This window comes from Phragmites australis, chromosome 11, assembly GCF_958298935.1.
Source record: "Phragmites australis chromosome 11, lpPhrAust1.1, whole genome shotgun sequence".
In the NCBI taxonomy this organism is placed as follows: Eukaryota; Viridiplantae; Streptophyta; class Magnoliopsida; order Poales; family Poaceae; genus Phragmites; species Phragmites australis.
The window spans coordinates 2,241,487-2,261,146 of NC_084931.1; the positions used below are offsets into that span (position 1 = coordinate 2,241,487).

The following is a 19,660-nucleotide window of genomic DNA, read 5'->3' on the forward strand; positions in this document are numbered from 1 at the left end:
CATGCATGAAGGATTGGGTAGGGTTTTCTGTTTCATCGACGAGATGAGATGAGCTACCAGCGGCAGTCCAGGTGTTACCAATTTAGAACATGTTGTATAACAAAGAGAGGGGATCATGAACTTGTGCAGTGTTGTAGAATTAAACTTGGGTTACTTGCATGTTTTTTTTTCTATCGCCATCTTCTCCCGGTTCCATTTTGTTCTCTTCTTCCTCCATTGTTGTAAAGCTCTCTTTTTTTTTGCTGTGTTTGTGCGCAGCTAGGAGAGGGAGTATTTTTGGTTTCTTCTTGCGCTCCAAGATGGTCTTTCTGGGTTTTTTTTCATTTTTTGCTATAGGTTTTTTCATACTAGTTTGCTGTGCTTATGTAGGCTTTTTTTGCATGGGCTTTCCTGTTTATGGGGCAGCTTTTTCTATATGTGTTTGTGTAGACCTGCATATTAGTTTGTGAATCTGTTGTATAGTTCGCAAGCTGGCCTGTTAAGATTATTGAATCCAGCGTAGGAAAATCGGGTAGATTTGGCTAAAAAATCATTCGAATTCTCCCTATTACACTATATGATTGGCCAAAAAATTGCAGATTTTAAAACAAATATCTATCAGCATACAGCTAGACGGACTCAATTTATTATCTTAAGAGAAACGTCGTCAATGCTTGTTTCCCTCGCGCCAAACAAATTGCGATGCATTGCAACCCATCTTGGTCTTATGGTGGCATCTTGCGAAATGCACTTCTGACAGTACGTCCCAAGAGTCCGGCGGCTTCAACCAGCCGGTAGCATGGTGTTAAATTTTTTTTCAAATATTTTAAGATTACATATTTATTTTAAAAATAATAAGATCTATCCTATTATCATCCTATTATCGTATGTTAAACGGACGAGAATAAGATCTCACCCGAATCATAAAATATTTAAAAAAAATTCACGTGGCGTACACCCAACCCAAGATGCCGGCCCAGTTGTGGCGTCCTTCACGAAGCGGGCGCGGCCGGAACTTGGATCGGCCCGCCGCCTCAACTTGGGCTCTCGCCGCACGCGCGTTTTTCACTCTTCACTGTTGAGGGCCGGCGCGGTTTGCCTCTCCAGTTTCCGGCTTTCCGCGCAGGGAGGCTCTATGCGGACCACGGCGTTTTGCGTGCAGTTTGCAGGCGATGCGGCAAGCCGGTTCTCTAGTTTTTCAGAGGGTAGCACACGACCTACACATGCCTTCACACATCTTTTATACACGTTAAGGAAGATATTGGAGAACCTAAGTTTCCAGTGTGTGGAAAACGTACGATACCACTGGGCATACACACGATGTGTACCTACAACCTTACTCAGGATCTAATCCGGGAGGTAAATGGAGGAATAATCTCAAAAAAAAAAAAGACCGAATTGATCCCATGGATGGAACTCGGGCGGGCGGAGCGAACACTGAGCACACGGGTTCTCTCGTAGTCTCATTGCACACGGCTCACTTGGGTCGGCGCACGGCCCGGCCTATTTCACAACTAATTGGATTCAAGTTCCTAGACGGAAGCTTTTGTCCATCTCAAGAGAAGCTTTTAGCCATCTCAAGAAATAAACAAGGTTCTCTCAAAAAGAAATAAACAAGGAGGAAAATTTGAATCACCCAGAGTAGGCAGTGACCTGCTGTTTCCTGCTCATTCGTTTCTTCTCCTGAAGCGAACCCCACTGTTAATGTTCTTGGACTATCTATGATCTAGGCAGAACCTTCCGCTGAATCTATCAAACAAAAGAGAAAAAAACAAAGGGGCACACTAGATGACGATGAGCTCCGACAATGTCATCACTGCTGTCCCCAGGGTCGCCGGCAAACGCAGTGCCATCATCCGATCCACAACCTCTACGACTCCTGCGTCGATCGATGTGGATTCCCCCCAATGGGACACTGCCGGGTGCTTTGCGCACCTCAAGCACGATTATAAATCTGTTTGGTAGAATTTCAACTCCAAAATTTATATAGTATTTAGAGTTTGTAATATAAAATAGTTCTATAAACGACCGCACTTGGGTAGATGAGGGCATCGTGATCATCGTTCGTGCGGCCTCACGCCGGCCACCCTGTGCGCGCGCGAGCTCACCGGTTTCTCACGGGGAGCTTGCTAATGCGGTCAGGGTCAGGTAAATGATAGGATGGACGGATGAAGAATGATAATGCCAAGCACGTACATGCATGCATGCCCGGATGATGTCACAATGACCAATGAGCGAGTAGAGGATTTGTTAATTGATCTCTCTCGGATTTATATCTACGTTGATAATTGAAAATTAAGTTGATTTTAAACGCTTGGAAAAATAGGAAAATTGAATGGTACATTATTTTGCAACGTGGTGGCCAGCCTGAATGGAATGGACTTCGATACGTCGGTAGTAGGTGTCTTAGCGAGGAGTGCAAGAGCTAGCTCTATTGTTTTCAATTTCTTGCATTGTGACCTATCCCTCATCCCTCGGTTTTGTAACTCGATCCGTAGCCGAATGAGTTCTTCGCTCAAAAGTTTATGTTGACTAGAGAAATCGGGTAGTTAGTTCAGAATTTTTTTGAAATAATATTATTTTATTAGAATATTGTAAAAATATTATTCATAATGAAAAATTTAGAGAAATAGATGACAGTTGGCACTTCAATTACCAACTAGCCATCCATCGGTACTCAAAGGGCAGACACCCCATTTGGCACACATGGGGAGGTATATCGGCACTCTAATTGTTGACAGGTCATGTGTCCTACAGATAATATTTAAAGAAAAAGTCATAATTTTTTCATATAATCTCGGATAGAGATGATCTTTATATGAACATTGTACTTATAGACGATATCTATAACTTTACAGTTGAACATTTTTTGATTTAAATCTGTTTAGATATCCAAAAAGTGACTAGAAATTTTAGATCTAGTTTTTCATATCTAAAATTTATAATCACTTTTTAGACACTTAATGGATTCAAATGAAAAGGTGTTCAACTATAAAGTTATAGATATCATCAATATATATAATTTTTATATAAGAACCATCTTCATTTAAGATCATATGAAAAAATTATAAATTTTTCTTTAAATATCGTTAGTAGATAAATAACCTATCGGTACTTAGTGCCGATAAGTCCTGAGGAATTACATGTTGGTACCCAATTTCCAACAAAGGACTGATCAGCATCTGGATTGTCAATAATTGCCGACTAGCATTTATTTTTTTGACTTTTTTATTTTAAATAGTATTTTTGTAATTTTCTAATAAAATAATATTATTTAAAAAAAGATTCAAGCACACTGCTTATACTTCAACGATGGATGCTATAGCGGTTGACTGACCAGCCACTTGTTATGCTCATGTATAATATATGTTTATGTGTTGTAACGAAAATATAAATATTAGACATATTGATATTAAACATAAACTTAAGATATGAAGATATAAATACGTCACAAGAGCACTGAGGCATGAATACGTCGGAAGCAATATCATCTACACGCTCATTGGTCACTGTGACATCAAAACAACACCAACCTCTATTTTTGCCATTATTGCGGTTGGAGCATTCATAATTTTGAGAGTTAAGGTGCTCTAAGGTTAGTAAGATTATCTATATTTCATTTTTAGATAGATTTACTTAGTAGATTGCTCTAGGGTTGATGGTTGGTGCTTGTTCCATAGTAATAAATTTTGAGATCCAATTGAGATCTAATTTAGGAAAAATTTACAATTTTGTTATTGTTAGATGTATAGAGATGATCTGCATTTCTTTATTAATTGGATTTAGTTGCTAGATTGCTCTAGGTTTGAATTTAGGTGGTTGTTCTTTGGTTTTGAATTTTAGAAGGAGCAAGAGCTCCAATTAAGCTATAATTTAGAGAAAGATCAAAAAATTGTCATTGTAGATGATTTAAAGAGTAGATTAAAATCACAAGTGATTAAAATCTAGAATTGTCATTAAAATCTATGGAAAATTACAAATTTTCCACTACTTGAACCGTTATTGCAAATTTGCTTTTAAAAATTGAAAAATTGTCACTAGAACTGTCATTCGAGTGGCATCCTTGCATAAAATAAAACCAGGGAAGTATTTGCAAATGCCCCTAAAATCTAGCTCCAATTTTCTAGTAGGTGGATTATATATATTTTTAAAGTCTTGAATATAAATATTAATCCAATGGATTTTCTCTATTCATTAATCAACGTAGTGAATTTAACACAATTGATATAATATTATGTTGTAGGAATGGCACGTCTATCCATGGCAATCGAACATGACAACCTTTGGAAGATAGGTCCCCGACCCGGCCCAAGTACCGGATGGAGATGGCCCTCAAATAGGGACCAATCAAGATGTGAGGTAATTCAATGAATTTGTTCTAGATTTTGAAATATTTAATAATTATAATTTGTATGGATTTAATTATAATGATTTGTAGATAGACATGTCATGAATGTACAAGGATCAAGGGTCAGAGTTCTTTAACGGTGTTGAGGATTTTTTTTTTAGGGCTGTCGTGACGTACAAGAAGACAAAAAGGAAACGTGTCGATCACTATATGTGTTGTCCGTGTGTCGATTGCAAGAACGAGAAGCAGTTTTCAAACATTGAGAAAATTTGTGCACACGTGATTCTCAGGGGTTTCAAGCCTGGCTATACCCGTTGGACTGAGCACGGTGAACTTGAAGATGTTGTGCATGAAGGGTAACCAACAGTCAAAGAAGAGGAGGCAACAATATGGCAGCTAATGAATACTTTGATATGTCAGCATTCGAAGATACTTTTATCGAGAACAATAGAGGCGATACTTTTGTTGGAAACAATGAAGACGACATAGAATAAAGTAGGTTGAGCCACCAAGCCACCAATTCTCTCTTCCGGTCACCTGTCGTCATCTTCATTTTGGAGCTTAAACCACCAAGGCAAGAGTCTTCGTGTCCCCATACAAGCTTCTTGCCGTCACTCCACATCAAGTCGGAGGGTCAACAAGTATGAGCCACTAAGGCTCACGGTGCCGACGAGTCACCAAGAATCCAAGATGTCGAATGATCTGGTGTACAATATAGGATCACTCATTGTTCCCCTCTCTAGGCAGTAACACCTAGCAACAATTCTCTCTAGGCTTATTAGCACTAATCACTCCCTAATCTTGTGCTTAGTTTCCTTGGATAATTACTTTTAGCACTTTGGTCACTTGGATGTCTTCTCAAGTGTCTATGAGCTTCCCTGTACTCTTGCACGTTCAAATGGTCGAGTGGGGGGTATTTATAGCCTCAAACCCGCAAACTATTCATTACTCTAACAGCTCAAAAATATTGTGAATACCGGATGATCCGGTGTCAACAGCAGTACAAACACTAGACCATCCGATGTGTATAGCAGTAAAAACTAGCCATTAACTAGCTGTTGCACCCACACTCAAACTCATTATGAACACCGGATATACTAGCATAAATTTAAACTCCATCACTAGACTATCTGGTGTGTATACTTGAGCCAACTGAGTCACTTATCATTGTCCATCTGTCCAGTGTGTAGATCCTCTAATCACTGGATCATCCGGTGTGTACAACCACACCAGACAAGCAGTTGCAATATCTCCTGAAAAATACTCTGATGTAACCAACTCCTCATCGTCAGACCATCCGATGTGTACAACATTTTCACCTTCATATGAGAATGCTTTGGTGTGTACAAACCTCTGAGCACCAGACCATCTGACGTTCAAATTCCTTCTGCCACTGAGAAACAGCTCCTGGAAAATGCCTCGGTGTATTTATCACTTCAATGCCAGACCATCTGGTGTGTTCTTCAATTTTCTATTTTGAGCCAAAAACACTCTGGTGTGTGTGTATTTTATTAAGCATCAGACCATTCGATGAGTACAATCTTTTCTAAACTCGTCCAATTCAAACTCTGTTGAGTTTCGCTTTGGTGGCTTCTTCATGTATTGCATCCATGAGACATACTAAAGCTTATAGTTGACAAATATGTTAGTTCTATTGACTAAGTTATCATTAATCACCAAAATCACATACCTACCCTAAAAGGATCATGTTCATTACAACAGTGCTTTGTAGAAGATTACAGCGGCAATGCGCATGGTCACATATGGTGTCCTAGCTGATTCTGTTGATGACTACCTTTGGATTGGGGAGAGCACAACCATGTTGAGTTTGAGAAAAATGGTGATAGTTGTGATTGAGATATTTGGAAACGAGTACTTGAGAGCACTAACTGCAAAGGAAACTGCAAAACTTATAGCAATTGGTGCTTCAAGAGGGTTCGCGGGAATGTTTGGATGCATCGATTGCATGTATTGGAGGAGGAAGAATTTCCCTATGGCATGGCATGGGCAATTCACTGGGCATGTCCATGATCCAACCATCATTCTTGAAGATGTTGCATCCCAAGATTTATAAATTAGGCATTCATCCTTTGGATTACCTGGATCTCACAAAATACATCATTGTGCTACAACTATCTTCACTCTTTGCAAGGCTAGCTACTGGGGAAGCTCCACTAGTGAACTTTGAAGTCAATGGTCACCAATACATAATGGGCTACTATCTTACAAATGGCATATATCTTGCTGGGACACTATCAATATCATACCCTCAAGGTAACAAGAGAATTTACTTTGCCAAGACTCAAGAAGTTGTGAGGAAGGATTTTGAGCGAGCATTTGGGATGTTGCAATCTCACTTTGCAATTATTCTTGGACCTGGTAGATTATGGGACCAAAAGATGTTGTGGCAGATCATGACAACATGTGTGATCATGCACAACATGATAATTGAGAATGAACGAGGACAAGAGGAAGACTTCGAGTATGAGAATGTGGGAACAGCTGTGAAGACCGAGAGGAATGAAGATCGATTGCGAGCGTTTCTTCAAGTGCATCGCTAGATTGAAGACCGCGCAACACATGAACAACTTCGAGATGATCTTGTGGAGCATATATGGCAACTCCATGGCAATAGTTTGTTCATGTTTCTTCATGTTTTATTTGGACCCTATGTTATGTTTGAATTTGAATTTGAATTTAAAAAATTATGGATTTGAAATGTTGTTGAATTGTATGCAGTTGAAACATAAAAGTTTGAATTATTGTGATGTGAAAATGATGTTAATAGGAAGAGACATAGAAGAAAAAGAAATATAGGGTGAGCATGATGTTAATAGGAAAATTGTGATGTGAAAATGATGTTAATATATAAAGTATATATGCACAGTAGGAAGAGAGATAGAAGAAAAGGAAATATAATGTGAGCATATAGGTAAGTTGTTGAAGCAGGTGCAAAAAAAAATAGCTTACCTTATAATCGGAGCTCTCCCTATGTAGACTTAAAGGGAGCATTATAGATAAGTTCTTGAGATGCTCTAAGATCATAACCATTTTGACTTTGTCAGTTCAAATTCGAAAATAAGAAATAAATCGACACCCAAACCTCTATACTTATCTTACTCATGTTCGGCTCTCAATTTGCGTACTTTTTTCTGTTTTTTGCTGAACTCCCCCCAAATCATAGTATTTCAGTGCCTAGCTACTATGAACAGGTTACAAACTGAACCAGAAAAGAAAGAAACCGCAATGGCTACATCACTCAATAGTAAAAAGAAAGCACTATCAAATCGAAATAATTTTCAATGAGTCTATGAAAGGACGAGTCAATTAGCTACTCCAATAACTGGATCTTGCCGTTCTCTTCCTAGTCCTCCTCACTGCTATCCGAATCCTTGGGGTCGTCGAAGAAGGTCGCGATGAAGGAGGAGCACTCCTCAGCCCAGCTCCGGCGGTTGGCGGACGCGCGCCACTGCTGGTCGGCGATCATCTCCGAAGAGAGGCCCCATTGCTCGAGCTCCTCCTTGGTGTGGTGGACGAGGAGGGAGTACTCCCCGCCGGGCCCGAGCTGCATCACCCTGGACTCGCAGTTGTCGAAGTTGTTGAGGTGCTCGAACTGGTCCACCGTCCACTTGAACCACTTCATGAGGAACACCCGCGACGTGAGCCCGTGCGACACGATCACCAGGTTGGTCTCGCAGCTCGCGTCCTGCTCCAGCCTCCCCATGTCGATGTCCCTCCACAGGGACTCCAAGAAACCTGCATAATTCGATGATCATCCAGGAACATTCGGTGTTCAGATTAGAGAATTCACTGTGCAGATCAGAGAATGTGCGACGTTGCTTGATCCATTGTGAATTGTGATGCTACTGAGATGAATGGTTGAGGAGACGATCGATGGCGGCGGAGAATTACTGGAGACGCGGTCGAAGACGTCGGCGGCGGACTCGCCCTCGGGGAAGCGGAAGAAGAAGCGGCCAAAGCGCTCGCGCGTCTGCTTGACGGCGCGCATCCGCTCCTCGACCTGGAAGTTGCCGAAGTCCTGCTCCCGGACGCGGCACTCCTCGCGGACGCCGATGACGCGGTCGCGGGGGAACGCGCGGCCGATCTCCCGCAGCGTGGCGCGCGTGCGCTCGTAGGGGGACACGTAGAAGTGGACCTTCCAGTTGGCGCCGTCGCCCGACGACACCACGTCCCGGATGCGCCGCCCCGCCGCACGCGCCTGCTCGGCGCCCAGCGGCGTGAGCGGGATGCGGTAGTCCGGCGTGGTGGTGTACGCCGACATGTCCAGGTTCCCCTGGCTCTCGCCGTGCCGGACCAGGATGATCCGCTTCGGCAGCCGCCGCACGCACTGCGGGTGGTGCTGCCGCGTCATCTCGCAGTACCGGCACTCCTTGCCGCCAATGCCGACGCCGATGCTCCGGCCGGGGGCTTGTTCGCTTGCGAGGGGGGGCGCCGCGTCGTGTGACATGGCTAGCTGGCGCCGGTGACCGTATATATAAAGCAGGAAGTGGTTGGGTAATGGAGAGCAAGCAACTTAATCTGTGGGGCACTTGGCAGCGCCCTGGTAACCATGGAGACCGCAAACAAGCCGCGGGTTTCGGCCTCGCTGGCTGGATTACACTGCAAGGAATAATATATCTGGAGATTCTTTAGTACTCCCGCCAGTCTTCAAAAGCTGACGTTTTAGACATGATTTAATCGTACCAACGAGAGTATTAGTTACTACCAACAACCGCTGCTAGACTAATACACCATAACATACATTTGCCAAATTTGTCAACTCAAACCACTGCCTTTCTGACAGATTTTAGATAGCATTTGACCCCAAAAAAACGGCAATCCCTTCGTCCAACCAGCACCTGTCCGTTCGGAGCACAGGAATTTTGTACGAAGTCAAACAAATCCCTTGTAAATCTGCTGCTATTAGCCGGTCCAAATGCACACTAAAGTGGTACATAATGCAAGTTCATAAGTTCAATGATCACCAGACAGAGTGCTAATGGTTGGTTTACAATTGATTTTCTTTTCTTTTCTTTCATAGAGTAGTGACCAGACCAAGCAAGGTGCAAAAAGGAAAAGGAGAATTCCTTGTGTTTGCCACGTGATTAAGGGTCATGGGCTTAGCGTATCCTAGTGTCTTTGTTCCCGTGTTAAGCAGTCGGTGCATGTGCGCATCACATGGGGCCATGAGAATCGACATGAGAAGGAGCCCAGCAGCTCCTGCGCCTCAGCAGAAACCGGTGGTTTGGGTGAGAGCAGCTTGCAGCGTAAGGCAAACCGTGTGCACTGACACGGCATCGACGCAACAACTCGGTCCAGGCGCTTCAATCACACGGCCTATATATGTACGGCACTATACGCTATACTATCTCAAGAACCGTACAGACAAATTTCAGGCAGGGTCGACAAAATAGTACATATCATGCTAGTGATAGGAATCAATTTAATGCAGATAGTCAAGTTCCAGCACTGAACCAGACCGATCGTAACACAGCATGAAACGGTCAACAGCATACATACTAGGCAGAATGGCAGCGTTGCTGGCTTGCTGCGCCCATCTCGATAAATATAATATTGAAATATTATGTGATTTGTAGGTTGTAATTTGAAAGTCCGATCGGTCTTTTTTTTTTTACAGCCACACTCATTGAAATGTTACGATTGTAGTTTTTTTATTTAATACGTCAAGATCTATAGATCAATTATGTATTTTTTTTCTGTCAGATATTTATGTGTCAAGCTGTTAAATTGACAGTGGTGTAATTCTTTTTATCTAATTTGTTTTTTTTTGTCACTGTTGTTTTTTAAGTACGGATCATCAATGGTGTGGGAAGCGGAGATCTAGAATTTTTTTTATCTAATTTTGGGTCGGCAGCTAGATTTTATCTGGTCCTTCGTGTATGAGAGAATAAATGAGAGAAATATTAATTTAAAATGAGGTCGTGTTTTTTTTTTTTTGGCTAGCGGCTAAAGTTTCCTTCGGCGATTAAAGTTTCTGGAGGGAAACGCTGGATTTTATCTGGGTATACGTGTATGAGGAAATAAATGAGCGAGATATTTTGTTGTTTTTAGAATGAAATAATTTTGTATGTATATATATGTATACATACATATATATGTATTTATATACGTATATATGTGTATACATGTATGCATATATGTGTGTATATATGTATACAGTGAGCAGTTTTGATTGGTTGATTGACCTACCATAGCATGCATTACTCTTGCGTTAGTGAGCCATGGCCGAGTATATGGCAGCAAGCACAGGCATCGGAGTAATCGTGTGTGCGTCCAACACCCTCCGCAGAGGGGAGTCCAGAAGCACGCACGGACGCATGCGAGGCGCGGGCCCACTTAGCATAGGCTTGCTACAGGAGCTACAGTGCTCAGCGTGCTGAGAGGGTTTCGATTCCTCCCCGCTTAGTATATAGTATTGATATGCTAACAGGAGTCGTGCAAATGGCTTTATCTCACAAAGAAGAGAGAATTCACTGTATGTCACTGAATGTTAATGAAATTCTTGTTTTACCATTGAAATATTAGGATCGCTTCCCTACCACCAATTTGGCTTTTTTATCCTTAAGTGTCATCGCTGTCACTAATTGTTCGTTCCATGTGTGCCACTGCCGTCACTGTTAACGGTGATGGCACACAAGGGATAGAAAAAAATTAAGTGATGGCATGAAAATGAACATGATTTTTTTTGGCAAATTAAAAAATTCGTTAATATTCAGTAGCACATAGTGAATTATGTCACAAAAGAAAAGGGTGACTATTATCAAGGTGGCTGGCTCTTCCATAAAACCAGTGAAATTTAATGATAGTTTGGATTGAGATTGTGTGGTCATGTCCTCCCCTCCACTTCATACATACCGTCTTCACTCATCCCCTCTCAAACCCTAACCCATTATCATCCATCCTAGCCGCCCCCGTCCCGACCCCACCATAGCAGCACCTTGTTCTCCTTCGTTCTTCGGTCATTCACTACTGTCGCTGCCCTTCAATGAAAACTTACAGTCGTTGCCACTCTGCTGACACGCTCACCACCTCCTCACCCACATCAAGCGTGGGCGTTGTCCACACAATCAATGATGGACAAAGATGACAAATGGATTAGTAACTTTTAGGTAACTAAAAATTAACAAATCCGCAAAAGTTATGACGAACAATGTTGATTTATCTGTCATGAAGAACACATTCTCCCCACTATAATACCATGACCCTAAAAGTTATTGGAAACTTAACCGGCTTTGCCAACAACCCTACAAAAAGGTTTGCTTTCTAAAAAGACATGAATCATGAAGTGAAGCAATGTATATATATGTAGGATGCAAACAAAACGTTAAAGGAACCTATGATGAAGTCCAGCTCAAAACTGTGCTAGGAATTGCTTTGAAGCTTTGTATTTTGGAGACAGGTTTGGTATCACACACAAGCAACAAGCAACGTGGAGCACGCAAATGCAAGTCTTTGGCAAGCAACGCTACTATGAAGATCAGGAAGACCTAGTCTTCGAAGGACCACAGAACCGGATTACAGTTTGAATCCTAAACTAGTGTAAGCCAACACTGACATCAGCATAAAACAATCAACAATTGTAGCTGTATGCCTAACATGCTAGTATGTTCCCTCTTGTCATGAAAATATAACGTTTTGAACAAAGTTCGGTTAAACTTTTAAAACATTGACTCATAATAGCTTTCAAAATATTTAGTTCAAAAAAATTAAAATCACTTGTTGATTTGTCTTGAAAATTACTTTCATAATATCACAAATTTATTGAATTTATAAACATGTCCTAATACTACCTCCATTTTTAATTAACAATTTTGATATTTATGCTTTGACCATTGATTTTTAACAAATACCTATGCAAATAGTTGAAAGTATACAGTATGCTTAAAGTACTTTGGTGGTAGAACTAACAATACCATAACCATGTTACTTCACTAAATATTTTACAATGTATTGTTGGTCAAAATGCGATTGCAAAAGCCAAAATTATCAATTATTAAAAAAAACAAAGGGAGTAGAAAATAGTGGTAAAAGTTATGTATTGTAGGTCGTGTCTTATCCAAAATGTCGTGTATTTATGACCGGATGGAGTAGTTTGTGATTTTTGTGATCTAAACCCATTATCCCAACCAACACTTCTTTTACACAGAACCTACGCACCTGGTCCAGCCGTGTAGCCCAAAATATCTGGTCACCACCACATGCTCCAAAAGGTTGGCAAGCTTTTGAGAACAAGTCTTCTTCCCTAAGGAAGAACATTTCATGTGGCAATGTGGTGCTCCAATGCACGGAACCAGATAAGATAATGGGTCCAGCTCAGATTGCAGTGTGGTTTCGGTTCACTTTTCATCCCATAACTTTACTCACTTCGTTTCCCCGACTATCCGTTAAAGCAACGCTGGTTTTGGTGTAGCTCAACACTCAAACGGATGCATCCTGGTTGTTTAATTTCTTAAATATCAATAAACAGATCAACAAATGAAGTATACTTTTGGCCATTTGGTTTGCTTGATCTTCCTATTAACTGACCGGACAGAAGAAGAAACGACTGAAACTTGTATGCTCTCAGCAGCAAACTCTTGGAAATGTGATGGCCATTTTGGACACCCATCTGATTCACTATAAGGGGAAGAGCAGTGGAGCATGATCTTCACCCCAAGAGAGTATAAAATCGTATCTGGACCTTGCTTAGTGCTAACTAAAGGGATCTATCAAATTATAGCGACCATAATACAGAAAAGAAAATGAAAACAACATAATTTGGGGACCTAACTTGTGATCACCTCTCTAGTGACGCAAGGCAACAATTCATATGTTTGATGCATCTAGGTACTGGACTTGGATGGTACAAAATGAACAACGATTGTCTTCTCCAATGGTACACAGGATAGGCCTCATAATGGGTCAAGGCCCAATCCTTATCCCACTCCAGCCCTATAAAATTTGGGAGTGGGCACAATCCTTATCCAGCCCTTCATTTAGCTACGTGGACCCAATCTTAATCATATCTTGTCCCATTTTAAACCACGTGCCAACATATCTTCAAGCTATTCCGCAGGTTCCGCGACTACTACTTTCATTAGTACCATGGGTTATGCCCTAATAATTCCAATGGATCACGTGTACTAGAATTCAACCCAGGACAACCTTTTTGTGGTAAAGGCCCGATCCAATACTACCCTCTCATATTCACAGCCCATTCTGGCTCTGTAGAGATCAGCCCATTGATTGGATGGCCCGTTTAGACCACAGATCGGCCAGCCCATTACCAGGCCTACATACAGCCGACAACACCACTACCAGTCACTCCTACCAATGTAAGATCATCTAAAACCATATTATCTTCATTTCTTCTCTTCCCGATTTTATTCTCCGTTCTCATTCCCTTTATTTTCTCTCATCTCCAACAAGCTTCTCTTCAAAGGAATTCGTGAAGGGAAAAGAGAGAGAATCTCGTCCTGAAGAAAATAACCTTAGAAATCCTTTCGTGAAGGAAAACCGTTGGAGTGCTGAAGACAACTAAAATCCTTTCGTGAAAGGATTCTGGTCTCTAACGGAAAACGGTTAGAGATGGTCTAATCCAACAAAAGCACCTCTCAGCACGCTAATGTACAGCTTACCTAACCATCAAAGTTAACATGAATATTGAGCTATTTCTGTCTTAACAATCATGCAATGAAAGCATTTAAGGAACTCTTTACTACACTTTCCATTAGTTATATTCAGCAGAGTTAGGGCAAAAGAGATAACTTTGCATGTACCTTTCTAAGAATTCGAGAATCTCTGCCAAATAAGAGAATATTATGATGCGCCATCAAGTGATCAGGAAAAGCAATCCTTCTCGTTGCAGTGTTGCCTAACATTCCCCGCAAGCTTTCTATTAAAAAATCAAGGCATACAAACCAAAAAAGGAACATTCTATGGAAGAGTCCATAACATATTGTTTTCTTTCTTTTTTGGCAAAAGCCATTTTATGGTAGAGGGCACAAATGAAGCACAACCATATCCACCAACGGATGTCCAGTATGTGGCGGAATTTTGATGGACTCAAGAAAAGATAATGGCATAATGCAGTTCATTATAGCATTTTAATGCTAACAGACAATTGTGAGTGCTACAAAGTTGACCCTTGGCATACATGGACGCAACCAAAAATTTGGGATTTTGTAAGCACATTGTCTGACTGGTTGTGCACTCAAATACAGAATCTTAATTACTAATGATAATGGGAAAAGAGGAGGCCTTAATGACTGGTGAAAGGGTCAATGCTAAGCGATTTTTTTTTCTCTCTTGTAGCCCAGCAATATTCAGTTAATAATATTTAACACCATTGTTTGGCTTTGGCTACTGGAGAAGTATTGCATGATACAACTCGGTGTTATGGAAAGAGTCAAGTTAGTTTAGACAAGTTATCTAGTTGTTATGGGCAAAAGACTAGTCGGATTTGATTAGGAGATAGAGTTTGATTAGTTTTCAATTCAGCTAGAGATAAATTAGGTAAGTTAGGATTTGGATCGTAATTTCTCCTCTCTATATAAAGAGGTAGTCACACATCATTGGAAGCAAGCAAGAAGAATTCAGCAAAGGGCTTTTGCCCACATAGTTAGATCAGAGCCTCTTCTCGATGGTAGAAGCCTAGCAATTAGAGGACGGTCTGCCCTTGACCTTGATCAAAGCCTTTGTACCGGAGAAGCCCGGGATTAGAGGGTGATCTACCCTATCCTACCCCTTGTATCCAATGTTTCCTTTCGTTACCATAATATTTGGTATTAGAGACACTAATCCTGCACCACCACCTTATTGCCCTGCCAAGCCGCAGCTACCGCCTTGTCCTTGAGCCACCCACTCTCCACCAATTTCACAAAAAAAAAAATATCATTGCTACACCAACGTCGCTGCCGCCCTCCTGCTGCACCACGCCGTCGCTGCTCTCCTGTTGCACCCTGCCGCCGCTCATCAACATGAGGTTTTCACCAAGGTCGACAGCTATTGCCACCACCACAGCTCAAGGACAAGCTGTCTTCGACGAGAAGTGTAATGTTATGGAAAGAGTCAAGTTAGTTTAGACAAGTTATCTAGTTGTTATGGGCAGGAGATAAGTTGGATTTGATTAGGAGATAGAGTTTGATTAGTTTCCAATTCAGCTAGAGATAAATTAGGTAAGTTAGGATTTGGATTGTAATTTTCTCTCTCTATATAAAGGGCCAGCCACGCATCCTTGTTTTGCCCAGATGTTAGATCAAAATCTCTTCTCGGCGGGAGAAGCACGGCGATCAGAAGGTGATCTTCCCTTGGCATCGATCAAATCCTCGAGTCTACGGGAGAAGCCCGGGATTAGAGAGCGATATGCCCTATCCTACCCCTTGTATCCAATGTTTCCTCTTGTTACCATAATATCATAAACAAAATTAAGGTTCACATGAAGTTGCAGGTTGAGATATCAGCTCAAAAAGGTTTCCACATCTGATATTGTGAGTTATGTGATAAATTTTCTATCACCGCGAGAAGACTTTTATGTTAATAAATCACATTCCTATATCACTTGCAAATTCATCACAAAATATTCTGTTTGTGTTGCATCTTGCATTCATGCATTTTCTAGGTCTGTGTCACCTTAGAGACTTAATTTTAACTTCTACAGAAATAAATCTCATAGGATGATGCTTAGTGGATAAAGAATATAGTGAAGTCATTCCAATGTACTCGGCTGCTTGCCATGGCATGCTGCAAAATTTGATGTCACTAGAAGGCAGCAAGACAAGTATGGACTCATGGCAACAGCAAACAGCTCTAATTATAAAAATTCACAAAACTGGAAAAGAAGTAATTGCACTTCACCACATTATCAGTGGAAAAGGTAGGAGTTAGTGCTTACCAAGAAGCCACCTTCTTTATTCCAACATGATTAGTTATACTCTGAGATCAGGTTGAAAGCTCAAACATTCTGTACTTGATTAAAGCCTCGAGTACAAATGATTAAAATACCTGCAGCAACAAAATAAAGCAAGTAGCGAATCCTAATAGTGGTATCGCAGATGCGAATAATAGTATCAACAATCTTCAGTTTGCATTTCCACCATATCATGTGAAACCTTGAAGTTGTGTAACACTAAATTACTAAGTTATTTTACATCTTCGTGATTGAAATACCGAATGTTAAAATTATGCACAGTTATCTTATATCAGTATATATGATCGTACCAGTGGGCTGTTGGGAAGCAGGAGGATATTATGTGGCTTTCATGCGTAACTCTTTTACATTTGATATGAATAAAACCCGCAGAAGTATATGGGATTCCCATTTCCAATTGAACAAGAAAAATCAAGCAGTACAGAACGCAATGGAGTGATTTTTTGTGTTTTCCGCACTCAGCAGGAGTCAGGTCAACATGTTTTACTGGGGCAGTGTCATGCAGAGTAAGAATCAACAGCGGATAACAAGAACAAGTTGGCTTATGCAGCGATAGTTCTTTGTATGTACAGCTTGGTGGTTGTTGAGACTGAGAGATGGTATCATTTACCAGGATCTACATGGAAGGGGGATGTGATCTACATTAACTGATCTGAATATTGGTGGTCTCAGTGGTCCAGGCATCGATGCATCATTATCCAAGAGAAGTGGAGGATGCTGCCATACTTCAGAAGAAAACATATGCATAAGATATCATTGTTTAATACTTAATTGATGGATGATGTGCCTGGCTGCCTAGATTTCTTGTTTCATCTGCCGGTCTCAGATATGTAGGGTTGTCCCTTTTTTGGTTTTTTATGAACTGTAAATTTAGTCACACTGGTATGTCTTTGTGGTCTGACTTGATAGAATAGGAGTAAGAATCAAGAGATGAATAACAAATGATGCAAATATGGCCACCACCTGATGGAATTCAATTGCTCGAGATAGTATAACTAAAATAGAACAAGGGTGTAAGGGAGTGATTGGCAGAATAATTTTCTCCTCTTGGGCAAATCATTTTTACAAGAATTTGACAGAATGATAAACTAGAATTTCACCAATGAGGCTTAGCAAATAACAGAAACATTGAATTAGTGCACACAAGAAATTCAGATTTGCACCTGGTTTAGAGAAGCTTCAGCAGTTGAGCTTCAACAGATTTGAGAACAAGCTCAAATTAGAAAATGGAAAACTTTTTGCCATGATAGATAAATTGACCACATATATGTGCTGCCTCTGCATTAGGGATAGGCATTCTGAGGAGTCCACAGTCTAGTCCCTTTCTCTACTAACAAGCATGGGGAATGTATTTTTTTTTAAAAAAAATCACCTATTACCATGCCATATGAGGATGATCCAAAGGTAGATTGAAGCTGATGACTAAAGTGGTATTTCTATGAAAATGAAGATTGCATGTTTCATTATGTTGGAAACCATAACATACATATTTGGTGTTCCATATATCTTTGTATATGTAGCCATCTCCCACTGTAGCTCTAAGAAAATAATGCTAGGCTTAATTGAACTAGTGTGTCCCTCCAATGTTTGCAACAATTACCATGAGTCTGCGCGGGGGGGGGGGGGGGGGGGGAGGAAGGGACTGAGACCTTCCATTTTCAAACATTTGGTGATATAAGAAAAGACAGTTGGTTAGCTTATCCTGCAGTTCTAATCTGTTGCAGAACAAATCCTTCCTAGCCCATCAGGAAGAACACTACCATCAGACTTCCAAACAGGTTTTTTTTTGGACTGGCGGGAGAGTTGCCTGTTATATTAAAAGAGCGGAAAAGCCCGACGGGCTGCAGCTGGAAAGAGGCGAAGCCGGGTTGAGGACCCAGGCTAGCCCCAAAAAGAAAATAAAAAGAAGAGGAAGAGGCGAGAAATCCCTATTCTCGCGCCAGAAGGCACCCTAAACAGGAATTTTGAAGACAACTGACAAGATGTTAATCACAGTTAGATTTAGAAGGATAGGGCAGGGCACTAGGACATCGAAAACTGATGTCCCAATCCCATTGCTGTAACTGAGAGTATCAAAGTTTAGCTCCAGGCATTACAATCCATACAGCTTTCAGCTGGAACAAACTGTAATCCTAGAGAAGCTTACTTATGTATAGCATGTTGATGTCAACTATCGTAGTGACACAAAAGTGATATGCAACGCATAGTGACAATTTTTGTTCGAAATATCTCATATTCCCCTTATGAAGACAATACATTATCCACTGCTTCAATCTCCACTGCACCTTTTGCAATTCAGCAAACCGCCGGTATGGTGAATTGGTGATCCCACATACCGGGCCCTTATTGATCTTCCTCCGTTTATCTATGCTTACATTATGACGCTATCTGAGCTAAAAGACCCCTGGTATGATCATTACAGTCCAAATTCTATGAATTTCTGAAATGACCTTACTGTAACTGTAACCCGCAACGGCAACACCGGCACTCCAATTCCCCAATCCGTGTGCCAGCAAAGCGAAACCCTCCACGAACCCCCTCTCAGGTCACGAGCCATCAGACCCACTCGTGAAGCACAAATTACGGAACGCCGAACCAGCACTACTCGCGCGGCATCCGACCTCCACAGCGCGCCCCAATTCCCGTCTCCCCACCGATCAAACACAACCCGCTCCAGTAGAGGGAAACAGCAAGCGGAACAACGAATCCACCTCCCCCGCTGAATTCGTTAATCCTATCCCGCTCCGTTCGGCGATCGAGCTTCCGACCAAACCAAACACCTATCTACCCCCGGGCCCCTAAATTGAACCAATCGAACTGAATCCCGAGCCGCAGATCAAGCGCCAGGCAGAGCGAATCGGAGCAGGCATGGAGAATTAATCGAATCCCGCGGAAATTAAGAATGGGAAAGTTTCATCCCGAGAGGAATCGCGCTTACCTCGTCGTCGCGGTGGCCGGAGCAGGTGCGCCAAGGAGAGAGACGCGTCGGTTTCTAAGGCGCAGAAAGGCAGGAGGCAGGAGAGAGACGGCGAAAGGTTTTGAACTTGTTTTCTCTCTAAGTCTTCTGGCGGGTGGGCCCGATGAAGACTGGGCACGTGACATGGGCTTCTCTTCCATCAAAGAAAACGGCATGAAGCAACGCTCTCAATGTCATGTGGGCCCGTTAGAGGCAAAAGTTTTCATGAGCTTGCGCTATTTTGTGGGGACTTTAATAATCATTCTTTTCTTACAACAATTCTTTATGTACTTAATTGATTCAAATCTATTTTTTCTTCTACTGTAATAAGTGGGTGAACATACTTATTGTAAAAGGCTATTTGCCTATGTACATGCTTAGATGCCTATTTACTTTATTTGATATTTATTGACTGAAAATCAGTGTGTTTTTGCTATTTTGGTATAAA

At 41.4% G+C, this 19,660-nt stretch overlaps 2 protein-coding genes across 6 annotated transcripts; one reads left to right on the plus strand and one right to left on the minus strand.

Annotated features, from left to right (window-relative positions):
- Positions 1–6,074: 6,074 nt before the first annotated feature.
- On the plus strand, positions 6,075–6,888 carry LOC133885025 (uncharacterized). The gene is made up of 2 exons (XM_062324649.1): positions 6,075–6,274; positions 6,480–6,888. Exons 1-2 carry the CDS (start codon positions 6,075–6,077, stop codon positions 6,886–6,888), a joined length of 609 nt encoding a protein of 202 aa, XP_062180633.1.
- Positions 6,889–7,280: 392 nt separating this feature from the next.
- LOC133885588 (phosphoglycerate mutase-like protein AT74H) lies at positions 7,281–19,295 on the minus strand. 5 transcript variants are annotated; one of them, XM_062325316.1, is made up of 5 exons: positions 19,195–19,261; positions 16,867–16,981; positions 16,221–16,330; positions 8,240–8,947; positions 7,281–8,083 (listed from the first exon to the last, which is right to left on the minus strand). In XM_062325316.1, exons 4-5 carry the CDS (start codon positions 8,793–8,795, stop codon positions 7,692–7,694), a joined length of 948 nt encoding a protein of 315 aa, XP_062181300.1. In that variant the 5' UTR covers positions 8,796–8,947; positions 16,221–16,330; positions 16,867–16,981; positions 19,195–19,261; the 3' UTR covers positions 7,281–7,691. The 5 variants fall into 5 exon arrangements, with proteins under 5 accessions (XP_062181300.1, XP_062181298.1, XP_062181301.1 ...); XM_062325314.1 differs by having other exon boundaries at positions 8,240–8,965; XM_062325317.1 differs by lacking the exon at positions 16,867–16,981 and having other exon boundaries at positions 19,195–19,295.
- Positions 19,296–19,660: the final 365 nt, after the last annotated feature.

Coding starts and splice junctions, on each gene's coding strand:
- LOC133885025 (XM_062324649.1), top strand. CDS start 6,075: ATGCGCATGGTCACATATGGTGTCCTAGCTGATTCTGTTGATGACTAC. Junction 6,275..6,479: donor TCAAGAGGGTTCGCGGGAAT/GTTTGGATGCAT, acceptor ACTCTTTGCAAG/GCTAGCTACTGGGGAAGCTC.
- LOC133885588 (XM_062325317.1), bottom strand. CDS start 8,795: ATGTCACACGACGCGGCGCCCCCCCTCGCAAGCGAACAAGCCCCCGGC. Junction 8,084..8,239: donor CGTCTTCGACCGCGTCTCCA/GTAATTCTCCGC, acceptor CGAATTATGCAG/GTTTCTTGGAGTCCCTGTGG.